Source organism: Copidosoma floridanum, unplaced genomic scaffold (genome assembly GCF_036245765.1).
Source record: "Copidosoma floridanum isolate Cflo_tuat_1 unplaced genomic scaffold, Cflo_Japanese_pri ptg000019l, whole genome shotgun sequence".
In the NCBI taxonomy this organism is placed as follows: Eukaryota; Metazoa; Arthropoda; class Insecta; order Hymenoptera; family Encyrtidae; genus Copidosoma; species Copidosoma floridanum.
The window spans coordinates 10,747,562-10,770,187 of NW_028321896.1; the positions used below are offsets into that span (position 1 = coordinate 10,747,562).

Genomic DNA, 22,626 nt, shown 5'->3' on the forward strand with positions numbered 1-22,626 from the left:
TCTTGCGAAACGATCGGATAGGCTGCAGGTAAGCTCGGGAGGAAAAGCCCAGCGAGCCCCGATCGGGATTTATTGCCGATTTTCTGGAGAGTCCGTCCTTTGCCGAGCGAGGGGAAAACAATCGACGATTTCGCGGAGCCCCGGCCTCGAGTGATTGTTCTTACGCAAGTGTCGGCTAGGCACCACCGCGCGATCGGATATTACACACAGGACGCGACGGAGCTTCTCTCCTGTCTTGAAAATTTATGGAACAATGAACCTCTTTTTTTTACGATTGTTTCGCGTACACGCATACGCCTCATTTTATTCCGCGAGATACAACTTTTTTTTTTTTTAGTAATTGTTGCACAATCGTTGTGCCTCTGGTATTTGATCTTTGTAACAAATGCCGTAAATCATAAAAATACTTTCATTAACAACGCGAACGCGAAGAAGAAATGGCACAGTAAAATTATCGCTGCTGCATTCTTCGGCTCAATGGACATACGTACATATAGATTTGGCAAACTTTGGCAAAGCGAGCAAAACAAAAGGCACTCAAGCAAAGCTGTTTCCAACCAGTAGCTAATCAGCCTAATGGAATACCCCCACGCAAACGGCACTGATTAACGTCGAGCTAACGCAAGTTATATTTATCGTGCACGTCGAGGGGGTCGGCGTGTAAACTTGATATAGAGCGGCTATCGGGAAGTAAAGAAAAAAAAAAAGAAAAGGAAATTAAGAGGCTTTTGTTTGCCCTAGCCATGGTGTCTGTACGTATCGGAGGCCCGTCACGACTTTAATTACTCTCTTTCTCTCTCTCTCTCGGAGGGAGGGGGGGAGGAGAGTGTGGCTCAATTTGTTAGCTCACATTCAACAGCAAGTGCTCTCCGTGTGTCGCTAGAAGTAGCTCACGCGAGCGTACACCCACCCGCGCGTCGAAAAAAAAAGTTTAGGATCTCTCCAGGTAGTCCTGTGCAGTGCACACTATGTATGCTCGACACGATTCGCCCATTTGCTGGTGGTGTTGGAGAGGTGTCGGCTTGCTTTCTCTTCTAGCACTTCTCTATCGCACGGAGATCTTTTTTTTTCGCCCTGTAATTTTTTTCGTTTGTTTTTTTTTTTTTATGGGTCTCCGTCACTCGTTAAAAATGAGTCAGATTTGTTTAAAAGTTTGTTTTCGGGATAAAGTTGAAGTTTTTTTTGTAATGAAAAATGTGGGTGGACTCTTCAAATTCGTTCAATGAAAAATTCATCTCGACCGACTACTTATGACGTAGTAGGTGTGTATACGTTTTGCGACACCGTTTCGTTGGAACACACTTTTTTCGTGTAGCCGTTTTTTCTTTCGTAGGCGTTTTTCCATAGTCAAATGTGCCGTTACGGCGATTTCGCAGTTTGCGATGGGAGACAAACATCATCAACAACAACGTGTGTTTCTGGAATGATGAAAACAAAACGAGTGTAGGCAACGAAAGTCTCGTCACGTTTTTCCAAAACCAATATACTCGAGAGCGACAAACGGGAGGACAATCGACGATTTTCAAATAGGTATATATATATACCTCTTTTGCCGCATAATATAGGGAAGGGACACCATCGAGACGACACAGAGCCCAAGTGACCCCCTTACATACGCAAGCCACCGCGAACAATCAACGCTCTTCATGTGAAATCACGCCACATACCGATTGCCGGTGCAATGTACACACGCACCACGTATAATTCATTTCTGTCGTCGGTGGAGTGACGATGAGGTGTGTATGGTACACATTCGCATGCATCGTACACACTCCTGACTCGGTTACCGTCCACGTATATATATAACAGAGACACGTAAATGCGTATAATGTACACAGCACAGTCAGACTTTGTGGGTCGCGATTTACCGTGTCAAACGGAATCGGCTCGAGACTATACGAAAGACTGTCAACCGGGCCCGCACTCTGTGATGTGCGTATCTTTCCTTCTCCCGTACTTATTTCCTTTGTGATGTCTGCCTCTTTATCAATTCCTTTATTCTATTTTGGATCATCCACCCCGACGTGGCTCACTCATATCATATATTATATACAATAACCGATCATATTTTGCAGTCGCTTGCATTTCAGTGCGTACCCACATAATTATACACCTACACCGATGAATTTACAGTCGCAGCTCTCTCGTTTCAAGACACCACGTGCGTATACAATACATGCATTGGAGTACACGCGTGTAATCGATACCTCTCCCAGAGGTCTTTCTCTCTCGGAGCAGCGCTACTTACACACTTGGCGTTACGATCGATGTTAACCGAGGCGCGTGCATAATAGAATTGTTCGGCGCTTTTCGAGAGCCAGAGGGTTTATGTTTATAGAAACGCAGAGTATATCGGATCTACTGTATTGTACCCACTTGCGTTCTCCGAACTGCGACACGCGAGCCGATTAGATTCAAAAGAGAGTATAATATATAGGTACGTACAGAGGCACACACACATATATATATACGTATTTACGTAAGCGTATGTATGTGTATTTTGTCGAAAAGGTTTTCAATGCTGCTAATAAGAATTTTAACCGTCACGCGTTTGCGGAGATCGGTATATTGTGATTTCGCAAAGTGTACAAGTTGACGGCGAGGACATTACCCGCGCGAAATTGGGTCGACATAAGCAGCGAAACGGATCTTACAGACTATACGTACGCGACCAGCGTTTTTTAATCGACCTAGACACACGGTATATATACTTTGGTGCAACAGATGCAAAAAGTCAGTGTTGACAAAAAAAAAAGCGATTCGAGAGTCGTTAATAAGAAGCTCGGTTGTGTAATACAATGGCATCGTACAGAGCACATAAAAAGAAATCGGAACGCGCGTAACATGCGCATCGCGATGATGCCGGCCAATGTGCTTATACGTGACATAATTAGCGCGAATAACTGTGCCACTGTGCGAGTAGGTGTGTATGTACCTTTATGTGTGAGTGTAAACAAAAAGTCTGTATTAATAAAGCGTTTACGAGTAATTATCGTGGCTCAATAACGCGAGCGATTCACGTATTGTATTATATGCTCGTCATCGTCGTCACGCAAAATGGGTGCAGTTTGCGCGCGTGTGTGTCTCACTATTCATGCTCCGCAAAGATTGATGCATGATTTATTTATATGTATTAATATACATTTCTGATCTGTTAATGTTTATTTATTTTATGATAAGAAAAAAATATCTATTTTGTAAACTTTTTTTTTCACGGCAAGTATTATAAACAGCACGCGCAATTTTTTTTTTTTTTTTTTTTTCCAGAGCAATATGGGTACGATTTACAAAAGCGTTGCACAAGCATCATCAATTATGCAGAGGGAAGATATAATTGGCTTACATCGTTGTCTTTAACATCTCACGTATACCAAGTAATTTTTCGGTAAAAACAATGAAAAAGTGAGATTTTACTACAATAGGACGAACTAGATCAAATGTGTGAATATGGACTCCCGAAAAATGAGACACGCTCGAGTAAATTTGTGTTGTCTCGTGGCAACTGAAACTCCGGCAATAACCCAAATTTACGTTCATTCACCGGAAAGTTAACGCTACGCGCAGCGAATAAACTCGACAAGATTACATGCACGACCGTTACCTGGTGTATACATCACCCAAATAAAGCACGCGAATCAGGTAAAACTTTGGTTTTTCAGGACACCGGCGAAACTCGTCCGTTCGGAAAGACAAGCGCATTCGGCTCACGTTTTGCGAGGATCAACAAACTTTTGCAGCGCTCGCTCGTATATTTTAAGCTTCACTTTTGCCAAGCAAAGACGACGACGACCCCCTTTTTCGGCACTACTGATTTATCATTCTAAAATCGAGCGGTCGCCGGTGCCAACGCACAAAGAGAGAGCGAAAATTTCAACAGTTTTTTTTTTTTTTTTTTTTTTTCATTTCAACCAAAGAGGGAAACAGAGTTTTGCACGTTGATGGTTGAATTTAGTGCTCGTTCGGGCAAACTAGCCGGCTGTCGGGGTGTTTCAACGAGTCAGCAAAATAAATGGCCCACAGGAAGCGAGTGTCCGAAATTCGCAAAACGTTTTCAAAACCGTATAGTTTCAATGCGTTGATTCGGGATGAAAATTAAATAGTCCAACAGCACCAACAATTAAATTTGAAAAAATAAAGTGCAGTTGCCTACAAAAAAACATCCGTTCATCCGATTGGGTTTGTATAATTTAACTGGTAATTATGTGCATGTCGTGTTTTGTAACACTTGGCCACCAGCAGGTTTATGGGTTACTTCGTCCGCACAAGGATGCGCTTGTAACGCCGGTGTTGAACAAATGATCAATTGCAGTTCTGGAATATCTTTTTATATATTGGTGTGGTGCAGTTTGATTGATTGGATGAGCATAAGTGAAGGAAAGCGAAGGTCGTAGCAGTGAGAGTTTCGGATTAAATATTTCCATCTATGTATTGGACGCACAAGTATTAATTTACGTTCCTCCGGTGAAACGTGTACTAGTGAAAATCTGGAATAAATTTCAAGTCGAACATGTATTTTTCACGCAGTGGCATATAAAAGGCGAAACAAAACGTAAAATCAATTTCATTGGGACAAAAGTCGCTGTTCGTAGATGTGTACCTTGCGACATGCACACCACCAACAGCTATAATTTCTGCGCTAGATACGAGTGGCGAAGATGAATTCACGGCCCGTAGCGATGAATAAGCTCGAAAAATTTCAAGTCACGGAGCTCGGCCGTAAACACGCGTACACGTGTATTATTTATTCATCCGTGTGGCCATCCAAGGGGGGAGTTGAGCGTAAAACAGCACTGGTAATCCTCCCGATCGTGTTTATTACACGCGTGTATCAAGTTGGCAAAATTTTCCGGGCTTATATTTTATTACGATTTCCCCGCCGCGGTTACGGCTATACGATGGTATATATACGCGACCGCCGTTCGTTTGCAGCTATTATCGTATTTTCTATGCACGCGTCCGTGCAATTTTACATCGGCAATCCTGTGGATCCTTGACAAGGGATTAGTGAAACTGAAAAAATAATAATAAAGCCCAACAACCCAACGAGACTTTCCAAATGAATTTTCTGACTTTTGATTTTTCCATTGTGCACTATAGCACCAGCCGCGTGGACGGACAATCACCGGCGCGAAAAGTCCCATTGAAGATCGGCGAGTGAAATTCATCGAGTGCGCGTCTGTCATCGGTCTCTCGGTAAAGTGGCCATCATCGGTTGATTTTACAAAGACCCATTATATTACTCATCCAAACACAGCGCCGCAGAGACGGGGGAGACATGCATTACTGGAAGGTATAGTATACGGCCGAATGCGGGTGTCGAAAGAAAGTGACACGGAGGGAAAGGCGGAGGCTCGTGTTTTATACACAGAGAAGAGGGGAAGACGCGACAAAGGGAGTCGCTTAAAATTCTCTCTGCTCTTCCTCTGCATGCAAAAGAATCTCTCTTTTTTTTGCTCGACTCTTTTTCCTTCCGTGCGGCCGACTTTTAGCCCGCGCCAGCAGAGTGCTCGTTTGCATTTCAAGTCCGCGTCAATTGCTCCTCTAACCCCGTTGGAGCAGCTCGAACGCGGGGCCGACGAAAATTAGGGATGGAAATCCGGAATTCCGAGAAGTAGGTATTTGTTCTCACTTCTTTTGACGGAGCTTTCGAAAATGGCCCTCTCGAAAGACCGACACACCGATACCATTTGCTTTTTGCCTCCCATGAACTTAAATGCTCCTTGTTTGCTCTTCATGCACCCCGAGCTGTCGGACATGATCTTTAAAGACCGAATAGCCACCGCAGAGAGCAAAAGCTCGGGGCCATTCGCGATGGCCCAGCTTCGCGCGACGGAATCGCGAAATTGGAGCTTGGCAAGCGTCCCTTTGGCAAACTTGCGTCGATTCGTACGATATACGCATAGGCTCAACTCGGCGAAATTGGGTCGATTTGTATACAGCTAGTGGTTATTATTGTAGCGCGCGCGCCGATGAAGCGAATCGATCGGTTCAAGTGTTGTAAATTCTCAAGTGACTCTCGATACACGGCCTGAGGTCGGCTGGTAATTGTCAAGGATATACATATGTATCTCCCTCTCTCTCTCTCTCTCTCGCTGGGCGTGTGCTCCTATATATTATTATATATTACAAGCCACGCGATAAAAGAGTTATTGGCAGTTCTGTAAATAGCTATCGAGCGCGTTTGACCAACTTTGGGTACGCACTTTATATATATATATAACGATGGTACGATAGTCTACATAATATTTATATACTATATTTCAATTAAAATGATCAATCGAGAAGAAATCGTTGCATTGAATGGGATTACGAGGAATTCTATGGAGCATTCGCGCAAGATATACCTATGTGATAATGTTGAGCAAATAGAGACGTTGTTTACGGCACGGTGTGGGGTGTTTTAAAATTCTAACGATTGTAATTGACACCGCTGACACGAGCAATGACGCGCGCCTGCCTCGTTTACGGTGAGATTATTTTAATCCACCTCACGGCTTTTGGAGGATTATTATTCCCTTCCTCTTACACCGTGAGTGTCTGTCTCTTTTTGCGCGAAACCTGTTTTGGTCTATGTATACATAAAGGCAGAGGTGTACCATAGCTCTATGACATATCGATACACTGCACGTGTATACGTGCGTTTGTCGGTGGTTCCGCGTACGAGTGACGCGTTGCTGACAATGCCGGGTCATTGTTTCTCGACAGCGCTCCGGCAGCAGATGTTTAGTTGGTACAAACTGGCTGCGTGGAAAAAAAAAAAAAAAAAAAAAAAAAAAAAAAAAAAAAAAGTATGTAGTACGTAGGTGTCGTTGCTTGGTTTTCTTACATTTTGTACTCGCAGTGTCGTGTTTTCAATGTCGTAGCTCAACGTATATACCTGCTCCTCGAGGAGCTTATTTCGCGAGTTTTTTCATCGCAACTTTGCACGTTACGTCGTAAACTTTGAAGCTCTAAGAGAAAAATTTTTACGAGTTCCCAAGAGATGCTCGTGCGTTACATTAATACCTTCAAGGCAACAACGCTGCACTCAAGGGGATGGAAATTTTCAGGCTCGACGCATCTCCCTTCATCGGTTCATCCGATTGCAATTGCCAAAGAGAAAAATCAATTAGACCTATAGTTTATGTAGAGAGGTTCAATCATCAGCAGAGATAAAGAGTGGCGAGTTGAAAAGTGTTTCCTCTCGGAGCGACGACGATAAAACTTACCGTCCGTGTCGTTGGAATTTCGGACGAAAAACGCGTGGTAAAACATGAAACACCACCAGAGAAAGAAGAAATCGCCGGCGGTGCAAAAATTGATGGGTTTAAGCGACCCGCATCGGAAAACATCTCAAAAGGATTTATCGGGTATGGTCGAATTCAAAGGGTACAACATTCAGCTTCGTCCTCGAAACGGTATTCTCACGCTGCATCCCCGGAACAGAAGAATTTAATCCCTTCCGGGTGTGACAAAATAAAAAGCCCACCTGTCTCACCTGCAAAGCGTGTATATATTATGTATATCTTGTGTAAATTTACACGAGATAATACACCTATAAGTGCGCATGATCCCGCCGATACAATATCAGACCCGTAAATCTCCGTCTCGCACCCAAGGACCACATATAACAACAATTCACGTATACAAAGCCGTGCAGTGCTATTAGGATGGGGGGGGGGGAGAGAGGTGTAGGTACATCACAGAGATTCCACACCGTTATTTTTTTTACAGAGGGGGGACGGGGACACCTATACAGGGGCCCCTCGGGACGGCGGCGCACAGTGTCAGCGACCCCGGCCAAGCTGTGCGCATATATATACGGCAGTGGCGTCCAGCGGCCCATTAATCGGGGGAGGGAGGAAGGGGGGGGCTTCATTCGCCTGCGCGAGCTCCACGCTTCCGGCCCTTTGTGTCCACGCTCTTCCCTCCTGCTCGGCTGCTGCTGCACTTCGTTCGAAGATTCCAATGGTATAGAAGAAGAGGGGAGCGAGGGAGCCAGAAGATAGAAAATTTCGAGGTGAGATGATGTTGCGGCTTTGCTTTAACGGCGACCATCGCAAGTCTCGCGAATTCCAACGCCGTGCCGTATCATCATGATAAAAAACATTGTCGCTAATTTTTTTTTTTTTTTTTTTCTTCGTGAGAAGGGGTGAGAAGAAGAGAAGCTATACACGACCTTCGTCACCGCGTGAACGGAGCAAGCGCCACTGCCGTTAACGCAACGAGCCCGAATCTCCGAGGGAGATCTGACACAAGGAGGGGGCAAATACCAGCACGCGGTAGCTGTCGATAACGCGACGAACAATGCATCAGCACGTACCACTCGAGGCGTTTGGCACTTGCAAGTTCTCTCGTTGCGGCATTAGCCTCGACCCGATTGCAGGGAAAAGAGAGACGAGCACTTTGAGCGGTTAACTTGGGTACACACGGCTCCCGTGCCTTCGGATAATCTCCGATACCGATGCTGATGGCTACTGCTGCCACACCTCCATCACTCTCTTTCTCGATGGTCCAAGGGCGCGCGTTCTGCACTGTTGCTCTGCTATACTGTAATCTATAGGGGAAAAGTAGGTCGCGAAATTATCTTCCGCCGAGCCTAGCCGAGTAGAAGTGGCCTTTTTATTATTCTTCCATGGATTGTTGCTGCTGCTTATGGGGCCCGAGATCGTGAAAGGTTTCTTTTTCTGTCTCTTTTTTTTTTTTTTTTTTTTTTTTTTTTTTTTGAGTGAATTGGTGGTTGGATATACTTGGTACTCTGAGATAACGGATCGTTACTACTGTCGAATGGGCTGTGTATACGTATTGGTATAAAAATCAATCGCCAACAGGGGATCATTTCAATGACAGCCGGTGTGCTCAAGAAAAGTATTCACCATAAAAACTCTTTCAATTTTGAGGTAATCGGTAATCCACCTTCGATACGATTTGATCGATAAAGTCTAAGGGCCGATTGGTTGTCGAGAGCATTTCTTTCTTCTCCACGCAAACAAAAATTGACCAAAATATAGCGTATCAAAGTATCAGAGTGTATATTGGGGAGCTTGTGACGACGGCGGACCTTAATAAATTTCTTTTTATTTTTGTGAAATAAAAAAAAACGACTCGGATATATTTTTGGACAATCCATCCGACAGACTAATGGATTGGAAAACAGTTTTTTTTTCAGACCAAACTCGAATCAACAGCGTTTTATTTATTTGTTTTTCACGTTTGATTTTCAAGAAATTAGTACAAAAATATCCGTGATTTTTTCGAAACGTGATATTACTGTTGGGTTTAGTAGAATTACTGGCGCGTTGAGCGCAAATAGATTTTTCCATAATCCACAGGGCAGCTTTCGGTCCAGTATTTTGGTTGAGCCCCTGCACTCGGCCCCGTTGAAATTCCCCAGGGGTCACGCTCGCCATTGGTGGGTGTAGAGCTGTTGAAGCTCTTAACCCGTAAATTAGGCACTTACGTAAGTGCGCGATGGCGTGACCTTTAAATGAACGAGACGATTGAAAAAGTGGAAAACCTTCGGGTTAAATTAAACAGACGTGGCAGGCTCGCACGTATAACATAAAAAAAAGCACGCAATAAGGACGAGATTTTAAAAGCACGACCCAGTCGTAGTACTGAGTCTCGAGCAGTGCCAGCACCGAGTGGATTTTGGCTCTCGGGCGATAAAAGCGAGGTAGATAAGAGCCGATCCAGAAATCGGATAGCGGAGAAAAATGAGACTCGACAGCGGCCTCGACAATACATACACTCGGATTAGGATCGATTTTCCCTTTCGTACTTTACTTTTTTTTTCCGTTTCATTATTTTTTTTTGTCTCTCTCTCTCTCTCTCTCTCTCTCTCTCTCTCTCTCAAACGGATGTAAAACGCGCGAGGTTCACTCTGCTCGTGAATAAATCAGTGCGTTGTTGGTATCTTTTTTTTTGCAAGTTCCCTTCTAGATTAGATGATTGATTAAGAGATCTCTGCTGGAAATTTATTGCGCTCGCGTCGCAGCTGTAGACGATTAGGTGATTTATGCTGATTTTGGTCCAATGTCTTTTTTTTTTTTTTTTCATTATATTCATGCGGGAAAAAATGTGCCAGTGTTTGTCGCGTTGGGAAGATAAGAGGATCAAATTTAGGACTCTTTATTAAAGGCATAAAATTGCGCACGAGAGATGATTGTTAAGGTGAAAAATTAATTTACGTGTGTACATTACAAGTGTACTCCGTATAAAATATCAGTAACATAATGAGACAGAGTCGAGAACTTAAAAAAATAATTAAATAAATAAAATAAACGAAAGAATAAAAGAATAGACCACAGCCCATGAATACGAGAAACCCAAAGGCAAATAAATCCCAGCAGAAAAAAATCACACGTGGATGAGGGAAGTAAGCAAAAGTAAAAAAAGGTTGATCAGCATGCATAATCTAGAAAAGCTAGCGAGCAAGAGCGCGTATCACGATCTGAGAACCCGTTAAGACATGGCGAATAATGTGTACCAGTAGCTCCACCGCTACTGCAGCAACAACATCAACTGCTCTCGGCAGAAGAGGAGAGTATTGGGAGTGACTCCCCGCGCAAGAGAGAGAGAGAGAGAGAGAGAGCGGAAGTCATGAACTTTCATTGCGAGCATGAATGACCCGCTTGCACGGCTGAAGCGGGCCCTCGGCGGTGACTGCAATCGTGACTTTATGGTCGTCACCATCGTCATTATCATTATCATTATTATATCGTCGTCGGCGTTCGCGGGGGAGGGGGGATCCGCGCGTAGCAAGTGGGTCGTCGTCGACACCGCAACCTTCGCGCTCCATGTGATTTCCGCGAGTACGGGCGCCACCACTGCCATATCCCCTTCTCTCTTCTCGAAGTGCCGCTGCTTGTCGAGAAATTGAGCTGTCCGCCAGACTCGTGAGCTGTCGTTTCTCGTGATACGTTTTGTTATTTATCAGGACAATGTCGTGAGTTACTTACGATGTGTTTACATTTTTCAATTAAGGATTGCAAGTGGTTTTTTTTTTTTTTTTTTTTAATTTTTTTTATTTTATTAAAATGATAATAGAATAAGTATTCCGAGCTGGTTGCGTTACGGTCAATCATCCACGTTATTTTCCACTGTTTTTTTTCGTGTTAGTAGATTAAAAAAAAAAATAATAATAAATCAATGAATAAATTAAAATCCCCCGTAAATATGACCACCATTAAAAGCCACTGTTAGCTCTCGATCAACGCCATTAATCCTTCAGCTATCAGTTTGATGGTCCTCCCGAGGGAAGGATTAATTTAAAAGCACTAAAATGTAACCCAGTCGCCGTAAAAAATTCAATCAAGACGGCATAAAACTTTATGGGCGTTACTTGGACGATCATTTTCGCACGTGTATATATATATACGTACCTCCTTCCCCTGATGTGTCTCCCCTAATGCTCGTATATACTTTTAAATATACAAAAGGACAAAGAGCAATGGCTATTATAACGTAAATTTACTTACTCCCACAAAGATAAATATATTATTACGAGCCTATTTTTAAGTAGCCGTTACGAGTCGTTTGAAGAAGAAGCGGAGGTACAATAAATAGCAAAAATTCATACGAGCGCCGGAAAAACGCGTTAGCAACCGCATCACGTATAGCCAGAGCCGGTATAGGAGGTACGGCAACGACGGCGCTGGAGTCAAGGGAATACTTATTTGAGAAAAAGGTTGCATCGCGAGTGCCAAGCACGTGCTCTTTCTCTTCCCGACTCGGCTCTTTTAACTGGCTGTACCTACACGCACGCCCACGTATTTTTCGTGTACTTGACTTCCTTCCCTTCTTGCCTTTTAAGCAAATGAGATCGCACGTACAAAAGCGCTCAAGGCGCGTGATTATATCGATAGGTGTAAAAAAAAAAAAAATTAAAAAAATCATCCTACCGTACAAAAATATAAAAACTGACTCGTAGACTTGTGTCCCCGATACATTAGTCACGGGGAATTCAAACCAAAAAAACACAGGCGCTCTCGTTCGAGAAGCTCCGGGAGGATGTCCCCGTGAGAGACAGAAGAAGGAGCGAAATTTAAGGCTACGCAACTATAAAGATAAAAACACCAGTCGTCCATTAGGACGAAATTATCGTCCGAAACTGCGAGAGCCCCGGGACACGCACACACATGCGCATAAGTAATATGTAAGTGCGCGCAGCCATAAAAACACCTCCGTCCGTCCCTTTTACATTTATACGCGCGACGCGCACCTCGTGCGCGTCAAATAATTCAATTCGTGGATGATGCACACACCCAAGCGGGTACACTCCACTGCCCGCGACACAACGCAACCCCGTCGGTACATCCTTGGGCGATCAGTCCGTCATGTATACACACGTACGTATAAAAGTTAAGGAGAGCTACCTTCAGTAATAATTATAACGATAAAAAATTCGAGGTATATATTTATGGCTATCCCCCCTTTCTATCCATCCGATTTTTTCCCTTTTTTCATTTGCACGCACACGCATACACACGCGTAGGGATGCTTAACGGCTCAATGAAAGCGCCATAAATTATAAGATCGTTCGTGCGTGCACGTGTGATACCCTTGTAACCCGTATATACGCGAGGCGCGCTCGAGGTCAGCAGGACAGGGAGAAAAAAAAAAAAAAAAAAAAAACTTCAAGGGAGCCCCTCCGGGGGCCACGTCAAAAGGGACCCTCTCGCGTGCAATATTGCGCAATATATCGTATCTTCGAAACAACAACACGTGTATATATTATCCCCCCCCCGACTCGCCATCAATCCCATCAGGGCGCAGGGAGTGTCGGTCCTACTATTACCCCTCCTCGGTTAATTAAATCTCGTCTACATCTCCTGCGCGACCTCCCGTTGAACTGTTAATTGAGAGTCTCCCTTTTATTTTTCAATCCTCCGGCACTTTGTTATTATTATTACGCATTTTATTAAGCGTTGCGCGTGGCCTTGCGTTGCGTGTCCCTCTCTCTTCGTATGGGAGAGAGACGGGATTTATGTAAGTATAAGTTAGGGGGAGGAAAAAAGCGTAAACGCGCAGCGCGACGATTCGACAAGCTCGGACGGAAGGCCGTGCTCTCTCTCGGTGCTTGTGACAACAAACTGACCTCTAAGAGGTGCAGAGTAGCGGAACGACTTGCAACACAGGGGAGACCAAGGCCGGTACATAGCGGTGCTGGATTTTCGATCGGTGTAATTGTTCCTTCGGTGGTGGCTTTTTTCCCCATATGGATATATATATATATACGTATACGTGTATGTATATAAAATTGGTCAATAAGTGTGGTACAGGCATGGGTAAAAATCGAGGCCGAAAGACGCGAGGGAACAGTTACTTCCAAGAGAGCAGTTCACGGCTTTCGCGCTCGTTCGGCAGAAAGGAAAGAAAAAATTCCTCGGTCGAGTAGGTTAACGACGGAGCAATCGGTTGGGTTTCTCGAGTCGTGTATTTCTAAATGGCCCGTACCTATACCTCTCGTGCTCGCGGCTCCTCGCGAAAACCCGATTAGCCGTGCATTAATTTATATTGTCCGTGAAACAAGGATCCCGCTCCCTTGGGACGGAAATTGGGTATTCCGTGGGCGCGCAAAAGTTTTCCCCGCGTACATATATATATCCTGGAAACTCTTTTACGAGAGCCTCCTTTATATTGCGCAGGTATGATTGCACGGGTGTAAAAGTTTTCCTCGAACAAGGAAAAACTGCCGTTATCGCCGGATGATTATATTTCGACCTGAAATTCCAGTTTTCGGCCATTGTATACGGTCGCGCGTGTACACGTATATACGAACGAAATAAAATCAGTATGCGCGACGCGGACCCATAACTCACCTCCTCCGGCTGTATACAGGATCTACGGGACACAAGCGAGAGCCGAGGGAGGCCTAACAAATTGTCAAACTCCCTCGTTTCTCTTGTGCGCGGAGACAAAAACACATTTAGGCAGGTATATAATATGTATATACGTGTACGCATAAGAAAGTGACCCATTGGCCGAGCACAAATTCCACGCTAATTATCGCGGGGACCCCGTACTTATGCAGTGCTCGGCCGAGGCTGAATACACGCGTACGATTCGAGAAATTGTGGAAACGTCGAAAAAGGCGGCGGCACGCGATGCGACCATTATACATACAACATTGACCGCGTACTCTGTTCTCTCGCGAGTGATGAAAGAAACGTGTTTTTCCTTGGTTCCCTCGCGTGTTTTCCTGCACTCCCATTCGACGGAGGAGAGGATGGAGGAAGAAAAAAGAAAAAAACTCGGGCGTGCGTATAATAAATATATATACGCGCAACAGGAAAATATAATAATGGCAATTTGCGCGCAAGAATCCGAGAATTTTCCACGGCAATTATAATACGTACCATCAGCAAATGCGGCTAATCCAGCCGGGTGGGTATGTATACGTATTCTCTTAAAATGCCCCCTCGGCCATATACATTATACTAACGCGATAGCACGTATCGCGCACTGCTCGAAGCTATACATATATATGACATATATATTATACGCTTGCACGTTGTTGCAGCAGAGTATATACGTATCACCGCTGGCGCGGAGGGACATTACGCGTGCTCTGACGAATATGTCACGAGCTGCATACGCGCACTGAATCACGGGGCTTGCGTGGTATGCGAGCGCATTATGTAGGCACGCGCGTATGCAAATCACCGCGAAAAAACACGCGTTTAAACGAAACAATTATTATCGGCTTGTGTTTTTTTTTTTTTTTTTTTTTTTCTTCTTCTTCTTATTCTGTCGTTTATTGTTGTTGCAATCGTTGCTTGTGGCGCTCGCGAGGCAAGGAGAAACAAGTTTCTTCGTGCATCGTGGTGGTACATTAATTATTATGGCTCAAAGTTGACGAATAGATGCTGCAGGAGAGAGGGGCAACATAGTGGGAGCTCGTAAAACAATTTGAATTAAAAGACGAGAAAAAATCAACGAATCAAGCATATTGCCATTTCGAGGTAAGTATGTGCATCTAGTTTTCGGCTAAACAGACTTTCGGTGACGGGAAATAAACGTAACAAGTACCCCGGGGTGAGCCGGTGATTAGCATACATTTGAAGTTTTCGTCGTGCAAATAGACGTAAGTGGGAGCACGTGTAACCCACGCACAGAGGGAAAGAGAGAGGGGCAGGGGCGGGGGAGGCGAAAGAAAATACCCTCTCGCGAGTTAACGATTCTCGTGTTACCATAGGCCACGCGAGAAGCCATTGTGCACGCTCGCAAGACGACGTTGTATTTACCTACATAATATTATATACTCGGAACGCCTTTGGTTATCCAGCTGAAAAATCTCGGTATCCCTCCTCCTTGCGATGGGAGGCTACGCGCATGTATATATGTATATACACCGTACGGGCTATATTCTAGCTCATATTCTTTCCTCTTATCGTAACCCCGCGATCTCTCTTGGGCTCTATCCTCTCCACGGGAGAGCGTACCTGTGTATTTTATGGTATGGTATAACGTAGAGTCAATTACTTAAAACTTGCGCACTGCCCCCCTTCCCCTACCCACCTACCCCCCGTTACACTTACGTGTGTTACGTGGTACGGGTGTGTGTACTATGTATGAGGCTTTCTAATTGAAACGACGCGCGTGCCGATAAAACATAAGAGGGAGGGAAGGTGGGAGAAACACCCGAGGTCGCTAAAACACATATTGTCCTTTTGTTTTATTTTTATTTTTATTTTTTTTCCTTTGTTGCGGTTATTACGTAAACGCGAAAATCGCGCTAACGACGTATAATTGTTTCGAAGGCGGCGGAGTGCAAAAGACTGTAAGAATTGAGTGGCAAGCAATCCCCACGAGTATCTTGGTTATCGTGCTCCGCTGCGGGCGTAAGTAGAGGCAAAGTTGAGATTTTGACGGGCGATAAGTCTCACACGTCTCTGTATGTGTACCTATACATGTATACGCAGCGCGGCACAATAACACTTGTATACACATAGGCCACAGCTCCCCATTATGCAGATAGATTTTCGCGATCTCCAGATCGAACACCGATAGCGCGGCTCTTCTAGGTGTTAAATTTCAATATTACTCGATGTACTATTACTCGCTGCTGTACAGCTGCTGTGGTATTGTTGTTCTCTTTTTCTTCCAAGCTCGAGACTTCTGATTGTGATGTTGCAACTTTATTATCTTGAAACCACTGGCCCTGCGCACGTGATGTCGCTACTTCCCCTGCACTCACCCAATGGGTCGGGTAAAAACGAACTCCGAAATCTCGTGTGTATATGTATACGTACCAATTTCAACTCGTCGCTATACATAAAATACCACGGTTATTTGAAAAAGCACCACGTGTACATGTCCATATGCCTCGGTCTCCCCTACAGCGCAGTTATCATCACGACGTGTATCAGTTCTGAAGACTCGCGATCTCCCCCCCCCCCAGTAGCCCATCAGAGATGACAATGAGCGAGGGGCTCATCAGGAAAAGAGCGATTTATTACACGAGCACGCAACTGTACTCGCGAGCGCGACACGTTGCTCAAGGTCGCTACGTGACGGATGGCCGACCGACCAAGCGCGCTATACACTCGGACGGATAGATAGCATTATGTTGTCGACGGTGTTAACTCCAGCGCGTACACCGAGCAGTGTGCGCGACGAAAACTATGTGTCCTTCAAATGTTGGAAGAGGGGGTCAGGAGAGGTTTTACAGTTAGTCACACAATTGACAACAATCAGCTGTTTGCGTCGTAGGTATATATATACGTGCGTGAGTATGGGTGTATTGGTAGTGGAGGGTGCAATTAGAGGCTGCAAGAGACAAGGCCGATGAATCTCTTTGGCTGTGCAGGAGTTTCAGAACGATCGCCAACCGAGAGTCCAGTGGCGAAATGTGTGTATTTCAGCCGCGATGGCTCGGACAGGAGAGCGTATAACAGTATCTGTATCACAACTATCACAAGTAAACGTAATAGGTGCATCTTTGTGTCTCTTTGTTAGAGCTCTACCATCCACGCAACGTTGCAGTTATACATTTTTTGAGAAATTCGGACAACTACATACGATATTTTAAATATGTTTCATTCCATGAAAGTAGCTTTTAGGGGGGGGTACTGCGTATCAATTAAAACAAAAAGGTTACTTCTCGTACATATTTTTGTGCAGTATAGGTACTCTGCCAGAGTGAAAAGGTTTGGTCGTCGGGAACAGCATGGGTGCTGTACTGCTACGCCGTCTCTACGAGCAAATGGAGCTAATTGGTTATAAATAGAAAAAGGAGAGGAATATGGGTAAGATTACATGGAGTCTGGCAGTCTGCAGACTGGCAGAATCGCGCTAAGTTTAAATTATGTTTAAATTATAACATCTCAGAATAATTTAGTAAAATAAAGAAAAAATTGTAATTATTGTCATAACAGAATAAAGGCTTAGTTACAATCAATTTCATTTACAATAAAAGGTGTTAAATATTATTTTATAACTTTTTTTATAGATTTATGTTAACATCGCACAGTCGGTCAGTAAGGTCACTGATGTAACCTGGTATGTATAACAATATGTAACTGTGACAAAACGTTTTTCGTCGCCTTTTTTTTCATAAATATTAGTTAATACAGAAATGCAAATGTATTACGATAATTATTTTTTTGCTTACGTAACAGGTTTTAAATATTAATATTGAAAAATATTTTAAACTTGGCACGATTCTGACAGTCTGCAGACTCCATGTAATCTCACCCTAACAGTGCAGAACTTTTAACACGAGTTATCCAGACCAGTGATTTCAAGCTTATACGTGCCAGAGCGGACTGTACCTCAAAATAAACACGACGACGAGAAGGGCGTCTCCGGTCGATAATCGAATATCTATTGGGATGTATTGATAACAACAGTACAGCCTTGACATTTTTTTTTTTTTTTTTTTTTTTTTTATACAATTAAATCCATGATGAGTCATTAAAATCATAAGAAACATATTATTACTCCAGAATATTAAATTTATACTGGAAAAAAAATCTCATCAAAGCCCGCATACTGCTATAATATGTAATAGGGAAAGATGAGCTGCTAACACGTGGTATTACAGGTAAAAATTCATCATCCTTTAAATTAGAAATCTCGCGGTCGGGTGGCTGATTGAAAGTTGAATCCATCATGCATATGTAATTCGAAGGCCTGAGGGGCAGAAGCTTAATACCATGTAGAAAGGAATCAAAAAGAGTAGGATAAAATAGAAAAAAAAATGGGGAGAGAGAAAGGCACCGATGTAGCGAGGATGGGCAAGAATTAGGAGTCTCTATAGTTTTTAGCACAGGCGAGGGAGGCGATGGGATGAGCTGCCTGCCATTTTCATCCTGAAAGCTAATTATTGACCCGATTTTTAACCTTTCATCATCTTCGCGCCGCGTCAAGTCTGCACCTCGTAATTAAGGACTCTTGAAGCGCGGTTTCGTAAACAAATGGCTTTCTTTCCACTAGAAAAAGTTGGATGCGGAAATATGACTTCAAATTTCGTTGAATAAAACCCCCAAAGTGTCAGCATTGATTGCCAAAGCGCAAGAGTTCGAGGTTTATACACATTGTTGTCGAACATTTGATTCGAAACCTGCTCTTTCGTACCGCTAATGAGACAAATGAGTGAAAACAAATATTTAACAGCAAATGTTTCACGTAGTTGATTCAAACTGAAGACGTAAAGTAAGTACTGTCAAATTCATGTTTAGGTATCAGATATTGTGGTATCCAGCCGTTTTTTTTACTCCGTACGAATAAAAATGTTGCTTTTTAGAAGCAGTAAATCCATTAAAAAAAAAAAGTCAGTGTGTATGTCATGTATGTGCGCTATACTCACCATTTTCAATGTCTCCTCGGGCCTGAGCAGGTAAAACATCGACTGGAGGTGCTGTTGTATGTCGCATCCTGCCGCGGAGACACGCCGGGATGGCCGGGCTCGCTCGTTCGGCGGCAGCACCAACGCCGCGCCCTTCCCCGCGAAGTAACATTCGCTCAGGCTGCAACAATTAACGATTCATCGATGCAATTAATTTTTTTTGTGATTCAAATCCATAGCTTAATTCTAAACTATTAATACATTTCAACACGTCTATATTTTATTCCCAGTGTCATCGTATAGGTGTACTTTCAGTGAAACACATCAAGTGAAAAAGTTGCAGAGAAAATAAATTTGTTAAGTTACTAGAGACTAGAGGAAACTAAACGATCGTGTTTTGGGCCAACCATCGCGAGCCATCGTATCTACAACTGAAGCTGAAAAAATAGAAATCGAACTAATAGAGAGACAGAAAAAAAAAAAATGATTTATCGCCATGACTGTCAGACATTACATGGCCACTCAGCTGTTCAATTAATGAAACCATGTTATACTACCGTGCTACGTTCGAATGGTATTCCGTGCATTCGTCGTATTTTCTTTGCTGCCTTTGGTGCGTGCCATTTTTGTTCTCGCATTACGTACCGTTAATTGGAAAAGTATTTCCTGAGCAGTACTACTTATATTTAGAAATCAATTGTTATTATTATTGATAAATTTCTGTACATTTAATAAACATTTTTACATTAGTATAAACTCTGACAATGTTCGTGTCTCGATTCATTTCAACAATTCAATTGTGCTGAAATAGCTAATGGTTTTAAAAGTAAGGTCATCTATGGAAGCATTGACTTGAAAAGATTAGCAAAGATTAAGGCTACGAGTACCCGATCAGGTGCGGATCGAGGTTAAAGTTAAAATCCAGGGCACATTCTCTTTTTATACTCAACTGTTTTTGGGTACAATGAATTTAAAAAAAAATCAAAATTATAATAATATAGACGATTGTATACCTGGTTTCCAACTGTATGTAAATTGTTAAAGCCTTTAGGAGTGACGACAACAATGTATTTTGTACCATTAACGTCAAACCACATTATCAGCAAATAAACACATGGCAGTGAAAACAGGATTAACAAGTTACACGTATTTTTTGTAACAGAAAAACACCGTTGCTACTGTGCAACATAATGTTATTTGATTATTTATTTACACTCGGCCAAGCGTAACGCAGGTACGTATTTATTATACGGACATTGATAGAGATTAATGGCGTCAAGTCGAATAAAGTGAAAGTATTTCCGTACATGTCCATTAGGGGTACGGCAACTGTTCATTTGTAATATCATTAATGTACGATTTAACGGAGACGTCAAACTTATCTGCCGCGTGATAATATATACATATCTAAAATAAGAGAAACCATTCGCCGACGCCGACACGAATAATATGTCATCTCGAGAAAACGCACCCCCCTATTTCTCTAATAAAGAAAAAAAAGGAAAAGTCCGGCATTGCAACTCAATTACCCGTAGCTCCGTACAAATAAAGCCGTCGCGGAAAAGCCTCACACATACGCGAGGAAGACGAAGCAGCGGAATCGCGAACAAAGCGAGTGGAGGAGCCGATCGATATTTTTAAATTCCAAGCTCGCGTCGCTCAAGTCCGCGCGTGGAATAGTTTACGCCGCGGAATCCCCATTACAGGGCCTTTTGTGCGTATACATATATACACCCCACGTACAATGAACGTCGGCCACTGTCGATCCATCCACGCGATGTCAGTATTGTCAGTCGCCTCCACGTGCGCTAAACAATACTATAAAAAAATGAACAACTAAGAGCAAAGATAAACCAGATGGCGACTTTATCACTAGGCGAAACTATATCTAAGGGTATAGACCGGACAGGGATGATTTAGGAGCATTCTCTTTTCGAGGGGTAGTTACACTTACTTCTTAGCCATACACGTACATAGATAGGTACACAATACAATACACGGTGTCCTCTCTCTACTACACCTCTCGAAAGCGAGGCAATCAAAGCCGAAAAAACGATGGTGGGGAAAGCGATATTTGCAGCCTGGAAAAACGCTGAGTAACACGGATACGGGCAGCAGAGCAGCTCTCTCGTTGAATGTTTCGTCATTGTTGGTAGGTATATACGTACACGCACGGCGGAGAGTCGCCTCGATGCCTAATTTAATGGAGCGTTAGCCGTTACCATCCATCTAGGTATTAATGCCCACACTCTGAACTTTCGTTTCGTCAAAGTGGCGCTTACGCTCCTTATAAAATATACTTTCGATTTGGCGCGCTCGCGCGTAGGTACATATCTCTCTCATCTCTTCGACTATTTTAAAAATAAACTCCACTATACATTATAATATAATACGTACTCGGGATAAGATCAACTTGGCTGGATTAAGCTATTGCACTCGTGTTCTAGAACGGAATAACCAAAAGTATAATTTTAGCGACGACAATGTGGCCGTATGGAGGAGCAGCTCTTTACGTTCTTGCGATGGTTCGTAATTGGGGAGTACGTGCACTGTTGCTGTATACTACTATTACAGACACTTGCATACAGTACACGTAAGTGCGTTATCTCTCTCTCTCTCTCTCTCTCTCTCTGGCAAGGTTTTGTTTTTTCCTCCCACGAGTACTTGCAACTGTTTTTTTTTTTTAGTCATCTCAAGTAATTGTTATATTACACGTTTACGACACATTGAAGTCCGAATGATTCAAGTATACCGTAGCGAAAAAACCGAGACCTATAGATGTTTTCGTGTGTGGACATGGTTGCGTCGAATGGAGCGTATTGGGAAATCGCGGGTTGATTCTCACGAGTCATCGCAGCGGCTCGGACAAAGAGTTGCACCGAAAAGGAAAAGCCGCGCCGTTTCCTCATCCCTTGTGCATATATATACGTGTGCATATAACGTGGAGCGAGGAGCCTACACCGTTTCTGGTTCCTTAAGAATGAGAGAGAGAGAGAGAGAGGCTGTAATTGAATTTCCTCAGATAAGGAACTCGCGCAGCAGGCGGTGGCCGCTGAAAAGCTCGCGAGAGCCTAACGCAATTACCGGAGAGGAGGCGCATCGTTGTGTCCCTATATATATATTGTGTAAGAGCGTGTTTAAGCGTAGGTAAATGACTTGCCCGCGGAAACGGGGTGTAAGGGGCGTCTGTGAACGCGCAGGTAATGAGAGCAGTTTTCAGCATGGTGGGCTCGATGGAATTTTAAACGAGACTGTGATTTGTTTTTTTTTTTTCTCTTTTCCCGAAACGTGCCAGTTTGTTGTTGGTATATAGGGTACATCTCAAGAAAAAATATACCATATGCGATCGGTGGTTTTTCCAAGACAAAAATTACCCCCCAAGGGGTTGTGGAAAACGTACGAGGCTGCTGTGTATATATATGTGTGTCTTTTAGGGTCTGCGAGCACGAGGCGCAGAGGAAGAGATGGATTCTTGAACAAGTATATAATATACGGCTAGTATTTTCATTCGGCCATTTGACTCGGATCCAAGAGATGCATTCCTTGCGATGAAAGACAAGTTAAATACTTGGGAGATATTGCCGAGGGAAGTATTCAGCGGAGAGCCGAGTATTTCAATTGCGCGGCGAGCCAGAATGGATCGAGCGATTTCGTGCTAACAGGATGTATGCAAAAACAAAAAGAAGAAAGATGTAGTTGGTGGATTTTCGCGCTTCTTACAACACGCACCCTCCGCGTTTAAAAGAGAATAATCTAACGGGCTATCTCAACCAAATTTAAAAAACGGGTGTTCACTGGTTTTATCCGCATGAAGATGTCAAAATTGTCGAAACCGAGATCGAACAAATTTCGGG

The 22,626-nt window shown here is 43.5% G+C and overlaps 1 protein-coding gene across 4 annotated transcripts in view; it reads right to left on the reverse strand.

The window, feature by feature from the left end:
• The window catches only part of ssh (Protein phosphatase Slingshot), a 151,940-nt gene that overhangs the window by 58,005 nt on the left and 71,309 nt on the right, over positions 1 to 22,626 (reverse strand). For 3 of the 4 annotated variants that reach the window (XM_089593334.1, XM_014360102.2, XM_014360103.2), the window contains one exon: positions 18,794 to 18,953. In XM_089593334.1, the coding sequence (XP_089449460.1) occupies positions 18,794 to 18,953 (160 nt within the window). Of the gene's footprint in view, positions 1 to 18,793; positions 18,954 to 20,726; positions 20,927 to 22,626 lie in introns of those variants that run through there. The other variant, XM_014360105.2, reaches the window with a different exon arrangement.